General features: G+C 41.3%; 1 protein-coding gene across 11 annotated transcripts in view; it reads left to right on the top strand.

Moving 5' to 3' along the window:
- The window catches only part of LOC123515958 (endoplasmic reticulum aminopeptidase 1-like), a 197,643-nt gene that overhangs the window by 56,587 nt on the left and 126,688 nt on the right, over positions 1–14,368 (top strand). For all 11 annotated transcript variants that reach the window (XM_045274902.1, XM_045274904.1, XM_045274899.1 and 8 more), the window contains one exon: positions 307–462. In XM_045274902.1, coding sequence (XP_045130837.1) covers positions 307–462 — 156 coding nt within the window. The remainder of the gene's footprint in view (positions 1–306; positions 463–14,368) is intronic.

Genomic DNA, 14,368 nt, shown 5'->3' with positions numbered 1-14,368 from the left:
CAAAAATCCCTTTTGTAAGTTGTTGCTAATCTTCTTAGACACTGTCTGCTGCTCCTCATTCCTTTTTATCTTCAGTCCTCTGTGATCTAAGTATACAATACTACTGTATAAGAGACCAATATTTCATGAAATATGGTCTTCACTCTATTTGCAGGTTCCATAACATATGCTCATACATGCTTTATCATTTTCAAGGCTCCTTGAATTAAGGAACAAACAATCTGATGGCATGACTGTCATCTTTCTTGTAGTGTATGAAAGAATCTACCTTCCCTGTCTTCTAGCCACTAAGTTGCTGCCTTGCAGGGTCACCCAATGAGAGCGGCTTCATGGTCAACAAACGGGCCATGTATGAGCCGGGGGCTGTCATGGTGTGCTCCCAGAAGCGAGCATGCTGTGTTGTCTCGATGGGTTTTGCCGCCATCATTGCTGTTGCGCTCATTGTGGCATTCACCAAGCCAGGTAGGTCAAGATGCTGTTACTTCATCACATCTGTACTGTACTGTACCTTAGCACTAGACACTTGCTGTCCTGCATTGTATCCTTAATGGTTGTTTCTGACAAACTGAAATAACACTGACTCATCAGGTAATTATTATCCAGAAACTGTGGAGGTAGGAATGTCCATCATCCCTTCATCTGCACCATTGTCAAAATATATGAACTAAAAGGGTATTTCCTTTGCCTTCTTACTCTTCCGCTATTGTAGGATGGACTTAGAATACACATCACTCAAGGCTTCAGTAATCATGACCATTACTAAACAGTCAGTGTGATCAGTGTTATTATACAGTCTTGTACAGTAAGTCCTTATACGGTACTTCGTTATCTGATGAATTCACAGTTACGGTGTTTGGTAATTGCTACCCTCGATTCTATTTACGTGTTTTATTTACCTTACCGTAGCGTCACCACTTCGTGTGGCCACCACAACAATCAGTCTCTTTCCGCATTTCTCACTGAACAGTAGTGAAGTCCTTACGGCGTGTTTTTTTTGTGGATATTATTAGTAAGGGCTGAAATCCCTACTGTCCCTTAGCCTTGGGAGGCACATCATTTGATAGAATATGTGGCGAGTGAAAGGTAAATAAAAACATTTTCTGTTTATTTCTTTTGCACAGTACTTTTCATTTTTTTCAAATGACTATTTTCATGTATTTTCATGTTTGTAGGGGTGACTTTCGACGTGCTGGAACACATCCCCTATCATTACATATTATAATGGGTTCGGTATACGGTAATTTTGATTTGCAGTAAGGTTTTCAGGAATGCATATGTACCGTATAACGAGGACTTACTGTACTTATGTGCAACAAAAATAACATTTTGCTGAACTTAACTTTTGTAAGTGGAAATATGTGCAACATCCTAGAAATATGAAATTTCTTAATGGTGATACTTCAGTTGCTGAAAGAAAATTTTTAGGATGTGTGATAGACTAGGAAAAGTAGGAAAGTCTTGTTCAATATCTGTAGTATTGTGGAACTTCAAGCTTAAAGAGCTGAGAAGTTCACAAAATAAGAAGTGACAAGGTGAGGGTGGAGAGTTCCTTCAATGATAATGACATCAACACTGCCCACCAAACTACAGACAAGACATGGTTCCATTCCTACTTTCAGGTGAGCATTGTGCAAACAACTGGTGCTTGCTTTATATTCAACACGGAAAAGCTTTCAGCATATTGGTGAAGTACTTTGAACAAATGTATATACAGTGGTACCTCGACATATGATTTTAAATCGTATATTAAATAAATTTTTCCCATAGAAATTAATGGAAATAGACTTAATTGGTTCTTGTGATATGAATTTACCCCCCACCCAAAAAAAAAAAAAAAAAAAATTAACATGCTTTAATTACCAACCAAATATAGATTCAATATAAGATAAATACAATGTTTATTGTATGCATGATATAAATTAACTGTATTGCCCAAAATAACAACTTAACCCGCAAAACTTGTGACACATCGATAGACGTTCATCATGCAAGACTCGTGGCACGTTGATAGATGTTTAAGCTTTTTATGGCTATATTTTGGCTATTTTCTTCCCGTTTTCTTTGCTTGTGAGCTGCCAACACTCATCAGGAGTAAACATGTGGAGTAAACATATGCTCTACGTCACTGTGTCACCAATGATGAATGGTAGGAGTGACAGTGATTTCACTGTGTCTGATTCCGCCACCTCTCCTGCACGCCTTACTTTTATACTCTCGGGTCTCTCGCCATGTTACGGGGAGACAACTTTTTAATGAGAGTGGTATCAGAACAAGTGACAGGAGAGAGAGAGAGAGAGAGAGAGAGAGAGAGAGAGAGAGAGAGAGAGAGAATAGAAGGGGCTCGTTTTCTCTTGCTCTAGCCAAAGCCGCTGAACCCAATCGGACGCAATGCCACATAAACTGATGATACTGCCTCATTCCACCTGTGATATTTTGTTAACCATGAAATCTATAGACTTCTGTTTTTTTGCATTGCAAAGAGGAAGAGTTGCTTGTGGGGCAGAACACCATTTGTACTCACTCATTTATTGAATTTCTAATTGTAATCAGTATGTGAATACAAGCTATTTTGTGTGTTTCTCGCCAAACTTTTACTTTTGGGACCAGGATCACAGGGTCTTGAGTTCACAAAACTTTAGAAAAAATACACACTGCCGAGGAGCACAAAGGATGAACAACAATACACAACGCAGGCTGAATGTTCGGGTGGACATGGGTAGCCGAGTGATCACTGTGCTACCTACCGATGGCTATTCATATCTTAAAAATATCGTCATATTTCAAGACGTAAATTATATGAAATTTCTCGTCTTATATAAAAACATTGTATGTTGGGGCGATCGTATCTCGAGGTATTACTGTACTGTTGACATTCGTTAATGCGGACTAATAGGGAGAAATGTTGGTCTGAACAAATGCAAATGTCCAACTTATGTTAATTCCTCTCCCTCCCTCCCTAACAAAAAACAAAACAAAACACCCTTTAGTGTAGGTGCAGGATTCATTTATTAATTTGGGCAATTTAAAAATTTTTGGAATTTAAAATTTTGGGATTACTGTTATCTCTCTGAACTCTTCAGATACAAAATTATCAGATGGTGTAGTTAATTTTTTGATAATTAAATACCCTTCCCACCAGGAAGCCATTTTTTAATGTCTCGTGCAGTTGCGTCACAGCATGACTCAAGCCTTACACAGCATGTGGCCAGGAGTCAAGATGGGAGGTGTTTCATTTAGCGTTTTACATCTTTACAGGCATAAATTGACAAGATTTTAAGTCAGAAACTTCAAGAAGAAAAGACAACAAGAAATAAACAAACAAACATATCATTGGGAGACATCTGGACCTTGAATCCTCCCCTCCCCTCTCCCCTCTGTCAGGCGTGTCATCTCCCCCTCCAAGAGCCTCACCTTAACCCATGCCTCACTTCCATGCTTCTTTACCATCTCTCTATATCATAAGACTACTATGATCTTTTCAAACAGTTTTTTCTCACTACCTCCTTCAGTACAACTATACATCTCATAACTCTCACAATAACAATATTACAAAAGATTGAGACAGAGGTATAAAGCTGGATCAGATGAGTAATGTATACAGGTAACTCTCGATTTACGTGATAGATGCATTCCAAGAGGCATCACGTATATCAAAATTTGCATAAAACAAACGTGTAATTCTTATAAGAAACAATAGATAATAGGGGGGATGCAGGATGTGGTCCAAAAAAATTTGTACAAAATACTCTATTTATTTGGCTAAATTAACATGTTTATTAATTACCATTCTAAATACTAGAAGTGTATTTAAAGTAAAGGGAAAAGCAACAAATAATAAGAGAAAGCAAAATATAATACGAGAAAAAAACAAAATAAAGAATACGTAAACACAACACTAACTGCGTCACTGCCTTCACCTCTCACACCACAGTCAGTCACCATCTTCCTCTGAGCTTTACCACTTTCTCAAAAATCCACTTATCAAAAATAATCCCACATGCAGAAGATGATGAAGGATGTTTTGGGGCCATCTTGGTGAATTACAGGCAGATTGAAGAGATTCCATTTGTACTCAGTGCTGGCAGACTGCACATGAGGCACGAGAAGAACAGGAGCTGGATCCAAGATTCTTTAACAATTTCAGAGCAACCTCCTGCCGCGAAATGGCATCTATGAACGCTTGGAGGGACAGTATTGAGGTTGTTCTCAGGTTGCTAGTAACACCACCTCTCCAGGTGGTGTTACTGTCTTATATATGCATTTATGTTCACAAATCATTTCTATTAGCTTTTTACAAACCTTGCCCCCAAGAAAGTATTGTTTTGTAATGCATAAAGTGAAATCTTACATGGAATACCAAAAAATAAAGCAGAGATGAGATCGCCCACAGACGAGGCGGAGACTTGTGGCGACTCAGCCGCTTCTTCTTCTTCTTGTGACCTTTTTAGCTTGCATGTTGTCTTTCACGATATTTTCCACTCCTCTATTGCCTGCTATAATGAATATCATATCAAAGTACAGTAATCCCTCCCATATCCGAACCGCCATTATCCGAACCTCGCCAATATCCGAACCATTCCTAGACTGGCCCCACGAATCCAAACATGGGCTCTGAGTGGTTTGAATTTCCCGCGCGCGACTGTGGGGTGTGGCCAATTTACACATTTGCAGCATGGTGGCGTGCTTTTGCTTCCCGCCTCTCACTCAACTTGGGTCACGGCTGGCCCGGGTCACTTCTTTGTTATTCTTCAACTTGTGAACGTCGGCTGTATACTGACGATCATTTTCAGACTAATATGGCCCCTCCACCTGCAAAACGACCCAGGAAAGTGCTGACTTTGGAGACGAAGCGGGAAATATTACGTCGGTGTGATGAAGGGTGGTCGAGTGCACGCATTCAGGAAGACTTCAGCATCCCAAAGTCTTCCCTTTGTGATCTGAAAAATGCTTGAGAGAAAATTGCAGCCTACACTGATGATTTTTCAGTTGCATCAAAGACCGGCAAGGAAAAGGATAGAAAAACGATGGCCAAGCCGAAGAATGTTGAGCTAAACCAGTATGTTATAAAGTGGTATCAGCAGCAACGTGCTAGTGGTGTAATGGTGCGTAGCACCGAACTTAAAATGGCTGCAGAGAGATTTGCAAGCAACATCGGGCTGCAAGGCTTCAGAAGGGTGGTTTTATCGATTTAAACTACGACATGGGTTAACCGGCAAGAAAGTGTATGGTGAAAGTCTTGGTGGAGGTAGGAAGGGGGGATTTACTTTTACCTCGCTTTTACCTACTTTTACCCCCTGTGGCCCAATTAGTTCGGGTACGGGAGGGATTACTGTATTCATATATGCTCATGCCATGAGGAAGGCAGTTGAGTCACAGCGTGGTTGAACTTGGTGAGACTGCTGGTGATTTTTGATGCCTTGAAGCTGCACTCTAACAGGGAGAACAAGAGAGACGGTTCCTGAGAGTAGAAAGGTGGAGCTCGGAAAGTGATCGCCGTAGCAGTGTTGCTGTCTGAGGAAGCCATGATGAAGACTGTCTTGACAAGCACTAGAACCACAGGAGCTGGAAAGACTTGGCATGAAGAGCACAAGAACAACAGGGGCTGCTGAGGACTGGCATGGAGAGCACAGGAACCACAGTAACTGAGTGGAAGTGTAGTAGCAGACAGCACTGGGGTAACAAGTGTTTATGTGTCACTTGGTGAGTAGCACTGAGTAGAAGCACTGAAGAGCGGTGAACAAAGTACTGCAGAACACATTATCCACAGTGTAGCAGTAAGAATACAATGTAGCACTGTGTGTTGTGTCACTGCGTGTATGTCACTGAAATGTGTCACTGTGTGTGTCACATGGTGTGTTACTGGTGCGTTTCACTAGTGCGTATGTCACTGGTGTGTGTGTCACTGTGTGTGTGTCACTGTTTGTGTGTGTCACTGGCACTGAGGGCATCACTACACAACACATAGGCGTCACTGAACACTGTACACATCACTGAACAGCCGAGTAAATCCAAGTGGCCGTGTGTGCGGAAGATGATAATCCAGTGGGAGTAAATCCATAGGCGGCAAAATTTGTGCCTTTGGCAGTGCCTGGTGGTCGGCCAGGCGGGGTGAGGCGCCAGAGGGCGACGGAGCGCCGGAGGCACAGTGGATGCAGTAACGTCCGTGGGAAAGACGCTGAAGGGATCTGCTGGCAATCTGACTAGTGGCCACGTGAGTTAACACATGAATTCTCCCAATCCTCGGCCTCAACCTTGCAATCACCCCAGGAGAAGGGAGGCAAAGTTTCTTAGCCAAGGGAGCTAGACGCGAATACGGTGAAGAAGTGCCGCAGGTATCTTGGCCCAGAAGAGAGCACCCAATAATGGTACCGGTGGAAGGCCACCCTGACCAGTAATAGCTACACTCCAGGTCAACACTGTGGATGCTGGGTGATATTGACTAATATACTGGTCAGATCGGATTACTTTTATTAATACACTCGACCCTCGAAACAATGGACAAATGCATGCACGACCCTGTCCGTAGATTGCAAAAGTACGTAAAAAACTGTATAAAATGTACGTAAAATACTATGTAATCATTAAGAAATCATTCAAGCAGTATTACAAAGCATTAAGTACAACAAATAACCAGAAATACCGTATTTTACGGCTTGTAAGACGCTACATCTTGGAAGACGCACCATAATATTTGAAAGAAATTTCTAAGAAAAAAAAAGTCATTCTCATACAAGAACGCATTCACCATATATCCGACCACTGAATACAAAAACATCAGAAGCAAGGAGTCTGCAAGACACTATTGTTTCACCACTCATTACAAATTTGCTGGAGCACCCACCACAAATTTAAAACTTTGTAAATAAAAACACCATAGGTAAATACATATACACAGTGAAACAGTCCATCTCTTCTTGTTTTAGTGGCGGACGACGGCATGTTTTAGACCTGTTGTTTACATTACGGAATCACTTATCCGATCGCCGAAACCGAACATGTCAGTGCTGCAGTTTGTATTTATTTTATTTTGCAGTCGTGCTTCATAGGCTTTATCAATGTGAATACAATTCACAAGTGGAGTTTTGACTCTTGCTTGAATGAGTAAGCCACTTGGATGCTCTATCAATAAAGGTATAAAGGCACCTGGCATGATGTGTGTGCGTTCATGTTGCATGTATGTGTGTGTTGCAATGAGACGAGGGAGCGGCCCGTTTTCTCCACAAGCTGAGTAGGCTGCAGGAAGGATTATGGTATTGTAAATACTTGTAACACCTAAGTACTGAGTTTACATAATATAAAAGGGTAAATTAAATGGTACTTAAGCTAACATCATAATGCAGGGGCGGGCAACCTCCGGCCCGTGGGTCACATCCGGCCCGCGAAGGCTTAGCGTCCGGCCCGCCACCCTGCTAGGCTTTATTAATGCAATCCGGCCCGCAGACCTCCCACTAAAAGTAGAGAAGAAACTCTAATAAATTTTAAGTTTTAAAATGAATAAATTATACTATTGAATTACTTTACATTTCATTATTATTATTATTATTATGATTATTATTATTAGTAGTAGTAGTAGTTGTAGTAGTAGTCGTGTGTGCATACGTTTTCTTTTATTACTATAGTATTCCATGCATTTGTCTGAGATTTCGTTTTTCACTCTGGCCCGCGACCTCCTTCCAAGAGTCTCATCTGGCACTCACTCTAAAAAGGTTGCCTGCCCCTGTCATAATGTGATGACTCAACATACAAATCCAGGTCGCTATCTGTCAAGTCAGGGGGCCGCCGTGGTACAGTGGATCCGTGTGCTTTGGGATCCGAGGGGTCTCCAAGCGCACGGGTTCGAATCCTGTCTACGGTCTGAGTGTAGGTTGGGCTTCCTCACTCGGGGCAACGGTTTCCTAGCGGGTGGGCTTTGAAATAGGAGGTACCCTTAATAAGTATCCCCTTTAGCCCATAAATTCCCGTGAAAAGCCCACATGGTATAAAAAAAAAAAAAAAAAGTGTCCAAGCTCACTTGAGGTTGGATGCTGCCTTACAATACAACATTCATCTTGGAAGATGCACTAATATTTTTCAGGGTATTTTTTAGGAAAAAAAGTGTGTCTTGTAAGCCGTAAAATACGGTAGATGACATGAGCATGGTCAGTTTAATAAATATTAATAAACAATACAGAAAATGAAGTTTACTGGACAATAATTTGCCGGGAACGGACAATCGCACGCATTTTAATATTAGTCCGTAGATTAAACCGGACTCCAGAATTTGTCCGTAGTTTCCGAAATCCGTTGATGGGAGGTCCGTTGTTTCGAGGGTCGAGTGTATAAAACAATCACGTCTACATTTTATATTTCTTGACGAAATGAATGACATAATTGATATGCGAAGGTGTTCTTGTATCATGTATGTACTTGTGAATCGACACTAGAAAGTATTGAAATATAAGAAAGTGCATGTGTGTACAGTGTGTATGAGTGAATGTATACTGTATATATATATATATATATATATATATATATATATATATATATATATAGAGAGAGAGAGAGAGAGAGAGAGAGAGAGAGAGAGAGAGAGAGAGAGAGAAATAGTATAAGAGAAAGAAAATGAGTTTAAAATAGTCTGTCTTAGAAGTGTGGTGAGAACGTGTGTCAGGTACAACAGAAACACATGGAATGCGTGCAATGGGTAACTGATATGATCCACTACAAGTCTCCACCTCGTCTGTGGGTGATCTCATCTCTGCTTTATTTTTTGGTATTCCATGTAAGATTTCACTTTATGCATTACAAAACAATCCTTTCTTGGGGGCAAGGTATGTAAAAAGCTAATAGAAATGTTGTTTTTTGAACATAAATGCATATATAAGACAGTAACACCACCTGGAGAGGTGGTGTTACCAGCAACCTGAGAGCAACCTCGTTGCTGTCCCTCCAAGCGTTCATGGATGCCATTTCGCGGCAGGAGGTTGCTCTGACGTTGTTAAAGTTTCTTGGATCCAGCTCCTGGCAGCCAATGAGTGCTTTTAGGCGGGCTACCAACCTCCACCAGCCAACAGCAACGAATCTTTGTGGATGCTATTGTATGAAGGTTGGTATGTGAGCAGGAGGTTGCTATGTAGGTTGTCTGTACCAACATAGACAACAACCTGCTTCTTGAATCCGGCCTCAGAGCTCCCACCTAATGGCCAGCTGCGGAACTCTCTGGCGCGCAGTTTGAAATTGTGTCTGGTGCTCAGTTTGAAAATGTGGTTAGGCCAACTCGCATATAAGCAAACCGATCATGCAAATTAAATTAGTTATAATATTTTTTCGGTCGCGTTATAACAAAAACGCGTAAATCAAACACGCGTTAATTGAGTTACCTGTACTTTATTGTATCATTATCTCAGTTCAACACACTAATAACAACTCAGTGGGTGTTCAGTTCAGTAGTAAAACCTTTCCAACCCTCATGTACAAGTGAAAAATATTTTCTAGAGAAGTGGGGATCTGATGCTTTATCATCCTATCATGCTCCAGGAAGTCACTATTATATACATAATCATGTGTGAAAATTTCATGCCAATCAGATGAATACAAATAACAGAACAAGGACGAAATTATGAGAAATCTTTAGAAGGGAATATCTCGAAAAGTGTTTTTTACACTTACGAAATTTTCACAAAATTGGTATAAACTTTGATCAACTTTTGTTTGGTATCATTTTAAACTACAACTAAAGTGCAATTTTTAGTTGGAATTTGATTTTTGATAATGTCAATACAAAACAAGATACAGGAAAGTGAATAAAACTTTTGAAAGAAAAAAAAAAAAGGCAGGTAGTTTAACTTTGACTTGAGTCCCTAGGTCAGTCAGAGTCTGACTTACTACAAAATTGCGAAATCCGAGTTATCGGGGTCCGAGTTATTGAGGTTCAACACATGGCTAGTGTGCTTGGTTTACAACTTGGTGTTGGGTTTGTACCACTGGTCAGTTAGAGACTATGTGGATTTGTTGCTATGCATGCTACAGCTTTTGCTCACCTAGCAGAGGATAGATAGTGTTGTAAGTTCAGGAGTGTTTGTTGCTTGGCAATTGTGCCAACAACTTTTTATTAATTGCCTTAAGACAGAGTAATGACCATAAACTCTTCTTAATTATTTGTGGTATGCTTGCCTGCAGTGAACTCTTACAGACTGAAAACTGAAAAATAATCATATGGTTAGTCATTATAGAGAGAGGCTCTTTGGCATAATGTGGCAGCCACTGATCCATCAAGTTTAGCTAAAGAGACTAGTAGAATAGAAGTGTAGAATAGCTGGTGTTAATGCTCTCATTAGCAAGTTACTAAAAGATAGAAAAAATATTATAAGTGTGCATTAAGAAACTTAATGATATTAAAGTACCTACTTTAGAAAACTCTAAATAATCCTTTATGAGCAGAGACATGATGGATATTCAACACTAGTCTGTTCACCTAAGTCTGAGCCGTGAAACCTAGCCTCATTTGAAAGGAGGCCGCTGATTGGCTGGCTCCCTCTCTCACTCACCTTGTGTTGAAAGGCTGCGTCACGAATGCTTTGTGGTACATGCTTTTGTTTTATGCTTTATATCTCATCTTATACACATAACAGACAGTTTCTGTTGGTACTGTTACACTCAGCAGTAAATGCAGAAGCTTTGATACTCGGGGAAAAACAATTAATAAGCAACTATAAAGAAGTTTTAGAGAGTTGAAGTGGAAAACATTTCGCGACTTCTTTATCACACGGTTTACTTATCATCATATCCTTTGGATGTATTTAAAGGAATGCTCTTATAAATGATTGCATTTCATAAAAGAATGTATCCTGAACGGTATGCAGTTTCCAAATTATAGTTAAAAGATAATGTAAGCGAATTACATAATTATTTATGAGACGGTGTCACTGGCTGTGACAGGCAAGTGACGATGGGCAGCACGACACGATACTGTATCCAGGAGGTGAGGATGGAGGTAAGGCGAGAGCTGATTGGCTGGCACGCTCCCCGCTCACTGTGTTGAGAGGCTGTGTACTGATGGCTCTCGTGGTACATGTTTATGTTTTATTCCTTATATCTTGTCTCATGCACATGACATAATTTCTGTTGGTACCTTTAGCCTGAGCAGTGAATGCGGAACTTTCGATACTCAAGGAAAAAATAGCAATATGCAACAATAAAGAAGTTTTGATGAGTTGAAGTGAAGGCTGCATTGCGATAACTTTATAACACAGTTTATTTATCATCATTTTCTGTGTATATATTATAAGGAATGCTGCTTTAAACTATTGCATTTCATCAAGGGATGTCTTCTGAAGGTAATGCAACTATCAAATTATAGTTACAAGATAATGTAAGCGAAATAGAATATTATTTATGGGAAAATATGACTCGCGAGGAAGGGCACGGAGGAGTGGTCACGGTGGGAGCGTAATCCAGTTATAACTGGATCAAGGTGAACCAGCGGTGTCTTCACTGGCGGCACTCCGCCGTGCCCATCTTCGCGAGTCATACTTTCCCATAAATAATTCTCTATTTCGCTTACATTATCTTTTAACTATAATTTGGAAGTTGTATACCGTTCAGGGGACATTCTTTTATGAAATGCAATCATTTATAATATCATACCTTTAAATATATTCAAAGGATATGATGATAAGTAAACCGTGTTATAAAGATGTCGCGAAAAGTTTTTCACTTCAACTCGCTAAAACTTCTTTATAGTTGCTTATTAATTGTTTTTCCCCATTTACTCTTGGGTGTAACAGTACCAACAGAAACTGTCTGTTATGTGTATAAGATGAGATATAAAGCATAAAATAAAAGCATGTACCACGAAGCATTCGTGACGCAGCCTTTCAACACAAGGTGAGAGAGAGGGGGCCAGCCAATCAGCGGCCTCCTTTCAAATGAGTTGGAGCTCTTGAGAGGCTTGCAGAGCACCATCTCGCGGAAGGCAAGCTCAGAACAGGACGTAAAATTGCATCCCTGTACGGCGGACTAATCGACATTCCAAAGAAAATCCCTCAGTTCATCAACCTCAGTAAAGCAGCGCTTACAGAAAAACAAAAAGAGTTCCTGAACCTTGGTCTAAACTGCCACGTCATGGGGCAACGCAAAACTCTCACGAAGCGTATCGAACTCGAAATACTACTGGATGATATCCAACGATTAGAAAAGGAGAAGAAAATCAAGACATCTCCGGACCTGCAAGCTGAGATCACCCGTGAGGCGAAAGTTACAAGAGGACACACACGAAGCCACCTGCTGATTCCAGAATTAAAAAGTGCCACCCAGGAACTCAAGAATAACAATCAAATCACCATACGAAGAGCAGACAAGTCCTCAATTTTCGTAATACTCGATAGAGAGGAATATATGAACAAGATGTCTTCCATCCTGGCTGATCCTGCAAAATTCAAGAACATAACAAGAAACCCAACTCAAGCCATAAAACCAAGCTCAATCGTTTAATACGGCACAACAACAGCACCTGCGACACGAAACTCCCCCTTATCGAAGGTGACCACAAGCTCGGTTACGCATATGGCAACGTCAAGATCCACAAACGCAGCAACCCACTACGACCAATCATCAGCCAAACGCCAGCCGTCACGTACAAACTAGCCAAAAGGCTTAATGAACTCCTCACACCCTTCGTACCAGCTTCATTCAGCCTCAAATCAACTGTTGAGTTTCTCGACATCTTAAAACGGCGCGCCCTCCAGCATCATGGCATCGATGGATGTTGAATCACTTTTTACCAACGTCCCAATAGACGATACCATAGAAATCATCTGCAAGGAAGTTTACCACACAGACGGCAAGAAACTCACCATCCCTGAAGAAACTCTACGGACATTGCTACGCACCTGCACCAAGGAAGCTGCCTTTACGGACCAGATGGCAAGATGTATGTACAATGCGACGGCGTCGCCATGGGGTCTCCTCTCGGTGTCCTCTTTGCCAATTTTTACATGGGGGCCGTCGAGGAAAAGGTTTTCGCGGAAAACCCGGACATAAAACCAACAGTCTACGCAAGATACATCGATGACATCTTCATCAACGCCAACACTGAAGAGGAAGTACTGCACCTGATCGAGAATTTCAAGAAACACTCCTGCCTCAACTACACACACGAATTAGAAGAAGAAAACAAGCTCCCCTTCCTCGACGTCATGGTGCACCGTTCAAGCTCCTGCTTCTCCACGTCAGTCTACGTTAAATCTACGAATCTCGGCTTCTGCCTAAACGGAAAAAGTGACTGCCCAGAAAAATATAGACACAGCGTCATCAATGCCTTTGTCAGGAGGGCTCTCACGCACTCATCCTCATGGAATGCAGTCCACGCTGAATTAAAAAGAATCTCCCAGCTTCTCTGCAACAACGGCTATCCGCAGCAAGAAATAGACGAAGTCATACGTCGCCGCATGGACAACTACATCCGCGAGAATCCGCCCGAGCAACAAACATCGTGCATCACTCTCTACTACAAGAACACGATGTCTTCAGCATACAAAGAAGACGAGAAAGCCGTAAAGAAGATCATCCACAACAACGTCTCGCCCATCAACACAGACACTAAACTCCAAGTCATCATTTACTACAAGACCAGAAAAACCGCAAGCCTCATCATGAAGAATAGCTGTCTTCCTCCGACAAACTCCCTGCAAGAAGTGAACGTCGTGTACCAACACACATGCACTGTTGGTGACTGCAGTCACCTAAACTCGAGGTACATTGGCTTCACATCTACAACCCTATCAAAGAGAATTACAGCACACCTACAAGACGGCGCTATAAGACGACACTACATGAATGAACACGGCATCATCCTGAAGCGACATCACATGGAAAGCAACACCACCATCCTAGTTAAAGAAAACGACATAAGAAGACTCAAGATGACGGAAGCAGTACATATCTACTCAGAAAAACCTACCATCAACATACAACAGCAGCCAGAATCATCGTTACCATCCCAGCGACAGCCACACGGAGCTGTAGCCGGCTGCTCATTGGCCGCTTCAGACGAAACTCGATCCGCGCTCTGACTGGCTACTTGACGCGACTACCTGCTTCCGCCGCCCATATAAGCCCGCATCCTCACTAGTTGCACTCACTTCTCTCCTGAAGATGGTCTGATCAAGACCGAAAGACGTCTAGAGAAAATGGACTTTGGCACACTACTCTACCAACTAAAACCGGACGAACGCACCCTTGTGCGAAAAACACAAAATACGCTGTACAAAAGAATAATGCAGACCTCGCTGTTGACTTCAATAGTACATGCATTCAAAATGGTCTACTATATATATATATATATATATATATATATATATATATATATATATATATATATATATATATA

The sequence above is a fragment of the Portunus trituberculatus genome, chromosome 40, assembly GCF_017591435.1.
Source record: "Portunus trituberculatus isolate SZX2019 chromosome 40, ASM1759143v1, whole genome shotgun sequence".
Taxonomy (NCBI): Eukaryota; Metazoa; Arthropoda; class Malacostraca; order Decapoda; family Portunidae; genus Portunus; species Portunus trituberculatus.
This window is presented reverse-complemented; position numbering and strand designations above follow the sequence as displayed.